The 4,655-nt window shown below is 33.9% G+C and overlaps 1 protein-coding gene across 1 annotated transcript; it reads left to right on the top strand.

The window, feature by feature from the left end:
• The first annotated feature begins 2,363 nt into the window (after positions 1–2,363).
• On the top strand, positions 2,364–4,321 carry LOC116128415 (cyclin-D5-1-like). Its single transcript, XM_031414141.1, has 5 exons — positions 2,364–2,706; positions 2,792–2,878; positions 2,972–3,263; positions 3,345–3,478; positions 3,591–4,321. Exons 1-5 carry the CDS (start codon positions 2,431–2,433, stop codon positions 3,789–3,791), a joined length of 990 nt encoding a protein of 329 aa, XP_031270001.1. The 5' UTR covers positions 2,364–2,430; the 3' UTR covers positions 3,792–4,321.
• Positions 4,322–4,655: the final 334 nt, after the last annotated feature.

Here is a 4,655-nt window from a genome sequence, read left to right on the forward strand (position 1 = left end):
TTAACACCACTCTATGTTTTTTCCCACCAGATATTAAAATGGGTTCCGTTTCATGTTTAAATAACCTAAACAATCCTAAAGATATGAAAAGTGGGTTCTTTCATCATGTCATTCTATGCCCTATGACTTAGACTCTTTAATAACATATTACATATTTCTGCATGCATTCATAAAAAATCTTAAACATATTAGAATGCTACAAATTAAATATTACAACATACTCCCATTGGTCTTATTGTAACTTTAGCAATTCTTATTAAAATCAAAGGCAATAAAATAAATATGAGAAAAAAAGACAAATAGCAACAAAAAGATTTATTGTAATTTTGTAAACATGATGTGTCAGGACAACAGAATTCACTTTTATTTTAGTGTGAGGATAAATATTCCTGTCTACCTATGAAGAACTTAAAATGAGATGGCATTTCACTAATTGTATTCACACGACAGTTTTTGGGTCTTGCGTCCCCTTAATTTTTCAATTTCTATAATTCACTTACCCTATTAGACAAATGAACAAGGGTGGGATTCGGAGTACCTCATGCCCTCTAAAAACAATTCACTTAATATATTCTTTAAGTCATTAATTTAATAAACTTTTTAAGTAATGAAATTGTCTAATGAGTTAGAAACATTATAGGCTGGAGTCTCAATGGGTTATAAAGATGCATTCATTCTCCAAATCCTAGGTATGCTTTAGAGAATAAAAATGAGATGAGAACATAGACTATTTTAAAGTATCCTTAAAAAAAAAAATCAATAAAATAAGTCGTGTATATTATTTTATTTCATTATGTTTGGTTCATCATTCAAACATATATATAATCTACGTTAATGTACATGTCCAGATAAATTACTCTACCCAAACTGTCACTGCACTCACCAAATTTCACAATTTTTTTATTTTTTTTTTGGGTAACCAAGTTGTTTAGGCCAATTTGTTGGTTCTGCATATTTTTTTTTGGGATAATCGGCTAATCTTCGGGGTCTATTAAACACCCTACACGTCCGAAGGATCATGTAAATCACAATGTTATCATAAAAGGTGATCCCAAGATTTGAATCTAAGAACTTACATAAATGAACAAACCTCCTTAACTGTCAGATCAATTCCTTAAGATTATTGTCCTTGTATTTTTATGCAAAATAATGTGTATTCTTTTACACCTTCAAATTAATGTGTTTTCAACAAATTAAATTATACACAACGTGCCAAAAATTATTCATGTGGAGTACAATACCAATAAAATGCAATCTCAATTGCTAAAAATGTATAACGAACATATTGTTTGAATTGTAAATCTTGTAATAACGAAAGTATTTAATGTGGCATAAAAAAGTGAAATTTTGGCTGAGGCAACTAGTGTGTATGCTGTATACATAGGAATGGGATATTTTTAGAGAAGGGAAAAATAAGATCAAGAGGGATGGTTCTCATTATTGATGGGAAGAACACATTTTGGTGAAACACCATAAAATCGGGTGATAAAGCAAGCAGAGGCAGGGTCCAATATGAGCCAAGGGCATGGACATGACAAGTCAGAAAAATCAACTTTCCTGTACTGGAAAAACGCCAATCTTATTTCCTATTATGCCAAAACTTTCACTGCCAATCTTCTGATTTGCAAACTAGCAATTAATTAATTTTTTTTTTTTTTTTTTTTTTGTGTTTTTGTGATCAGAGTATTAGACCCACTTATGCGTTCTTAACTAATCTTTAAGGTCTTAAAGTTAACGATTGGGTAAACCTTCAGTCGTCACCCTTATTAATAACTGAGTTAAATTAAATTTATGCTATTTTAGATAATACTCTAAAAGTCTTTATTTAACCACTCGATCAACCCAAAGCCAAAGGTGGTTAGATTAGTAATCTCCTTCAATTCACTCACATAAAAGAGAAAATTGTTGCCACTAACATTATTAAATAATTTTCACCGCTAATTTTTTCTTCACATTATATATCAAATATTAATTCTTTAAATAATTCAGAAAAAATCATATATATATATATATATATATATGCGTGTGTGTACGCGCGCGCGCGCGGGGATTCTAACGAAGCACTTTAATAAACCAACCCTTTGATAAAATGGAGGGAAAAGTTTCCGTCCTACAGCTGCAGCTGTCGTGAGTTAAGGAATAGACCATAAAATATGCGTAATAAATAGAGATAATAGCGAGAATCTCCCAACATATGGAGAAATTTTTGGGGCTCATTTGTACATACTTGATTTTTACAGCGTATAACCGCTAAATAACGCCTCTCTATATCGTATACGATTGTTTTGGCGGCACTAAAACCGCTGCTTTCAACACCAAGTAACCCACTCCTTCACTCAACTTATTTCACTCCCTCCATATTTCCTGTCTCTTTTCTATCCTACAAATAGCCCCCAATGTCTTTTTTGCTCTTTGATTCTCATTTCAACTATGGCCGATTCTGATCTTTCTTCTTCTGCTTCTTCTCTTCTGTGTTTTGAAGACGGAGAACCCTGTGTCACTCAACAAACACAACATTTTGATATGACTGATATCTATAACTCAGGTTTTGTTTTGGAAGATGATGATGAAGAGTTTATACAACAGTTGGTTCAAAAAGAGCCCATTTTTGGACCCAAAAGTGGTGTCTTTTCTGATGATGCCTCATCCAAGGACCAAGCTTGGCTCAAAAGTGCTCGCTTGGATGCCATTCGATGGATGTTTAATGTTTGTTCGCTCTTCAAAGCTCTCTTTATTTTCTCATTTATTCTGGTTTTCCTCTGTTTTTGTCACTGGTTTGTGGTTTTTACAGAGGAGAGCAAGGTTTGGGTTCCAGTTCCACACAGCTTATCTTTCTGTGGATTACTTTGATCGGTTTCTTTCAAAACGATCCATTGATGTACGCATCTCTGAGTTTTTTTTTTTTTTTTTTTTTTTTTAATGGTTTAAGAAAGTAGTCTTTATTTTTTTTATGCTTGTTGATTTTGATTAGGAAGGGAAACGATGGGCTATACGATTATTAACTGTGGCATGTCTATCTCTGGCTGCAAAAATGGAGGAGTGTAAAGTGCCATCCTTATCAGAATTTGTTGTGGAAGATTTTGATTTTGAGAACAAGGCGATTCAGAGGATGGAGCTACTGGTATTGAGCACATTGGAGTGGAAAATGGGTTCAATTACTCCTTTCAAATTCCTTGGTTACTTCATTAGCAAATTTTCTGGTGAAGGTAGACCAAAAGAATTAGTCTGCAAGGCTGTTGAACTTATCGTCACTATAACAAGAGGTAATTATATTATTGATAACTAATGCAGATTTTGTGAATTTATTGTCTGTTTATTTATTAAGTTTGAATCTTTTGGCACAGAGATTAATTTGATGGATTATCGACCGTCCATGATCGCTGCTGCTGCAGTTTTAGTTGCATCTGATGCTCATATGACAAGACAAGCAGTGGAGCTCAAGATGAATGTTGTCTCTTCATGTGATTCTCTGGAAATTGTGAGCTTTCCTATCTCGATGAATCAATTTATTGGATTCTTATAGCCAGTTTATTAGAGAATTTATCAAAGTTTTGATAGTGAATGTTATCTACTTTATTGCACTTTCACAGGAGCATATACATACTTGCTACAGTATAATGCATGAGTTAGAGATGGGAAAGTTAAAAACACCAAGCCGGGATTTGTCATCACGGAGCACGATTGGTATTTTTGAGGTTTCTGCATTCACCTTTGGAGCTGGCACAAAAAGAAGACTTACATACACTGATCAAGCGCAGAATTCCTCATCCAAGAAAAACTGTCGGCAATAGTTAGTGGAATTTGATATTTTGGTTTATTGATTTGGACTGTAGGATCTCTTTCTCACTGGGAATCGATTCCTGCTATTAGATTTGATTATAGGTCTAATGAGTGTTATCTGCCATATGGTATATGATTTGGAGTTGATGACTGGGATTTCATTTTCCAATGCTAAAACAAAATTTTTCAGCTAGTGACAATCAAGAAGATAAAGAAAAGGGAAAGTAAATAAATAAAAAGGGGTAGCTTTAGCCTACAGTAAGGAAGGAGGTACAAAAACCATCAAGGAAGAAGAGCGGCCAAGAGTGCAAGAAGGCCACTAAAAACTGTGTCAATAGGAATTCTATATAGTGTTTAGCTTTGATGAACGCTACCACTATCTTACTCACTTTTCTTTCAGTTTGTTGTGTTTCTTTTCTTTCTCCCGCTTCTTTTGTTGTTGCAGAATATTTATCTGATGTTTACATCACTTGTAACCCTACATTTTGATGGGGGCTTGGGATGCTTCCTATCTCTTTCAAAAGGGTGAAAGCCATGAGGAATGAAGAATTGTTTTTGTTTGATTTGATACATCTGTGTTGCATTTGGGCCATTGCAAAAGTATGTAAAGGTGAATGTGATTAGATTTGCCTGGAATATAGGAGGTTCCTTTTAATTAGTGTGAAACTCCCTTTTCACTGTTCTCATTGCACTGTTTTTGGGGCCATAATGCTCCAAAAGATCCTTTTGTGAATCAAGGGTTTTTCTACTCAAACTGATTATAATGCAAGTTGAAAATCAACTCAAAATTTTGTTAAAATGCTTGATTAGATAGTCTACCAACCGAATCAAAGAGACTGGTTATACTGATTATACCAAGTAACAGCTTCATGTGA

This window comes from Pistacia vera, unplaced genomic scaffold (genome assembly GCF_008641045.1).
Source record: "Pistacia vera cultivar Batoury unplaced genomic scaffold, PisVer_v2 Contig2, whole genome shotgun sequence".
In the NCBI taxonomy this organism is placed as follows: domain Eukaryota; kingdom Viridiplantae; phylum Streptophyta; class Magnoliopsida; order Sapindales; family Anacardiaceae; genus Pistacia; species Pistacia vera.

Bases quoted from the DNA above. Each gene is read 5' to 3' on its own strand.
- LOC116128415 (XM_031414141.1), top strand. From the start codon at position 2,431: ATGGCCGATTCTGATCTTTCTTCTTCTGCTTCTTCTCTTCTGTGTTTT. The intron at 3,264-3,344 runs GTAATTATATTA...CTTTTGGCACAG, and splicing joins TATCGTCACTATAACAAGAG to AGATTAATTTGATGGATTAT. The intron at 3,479-3,590 runs GTGAGCTTTCCT...GCACTTTCACAG, and splicing joins CATGTGATTCTCTGGAAATT to GAGCATATACATACTTGCTA.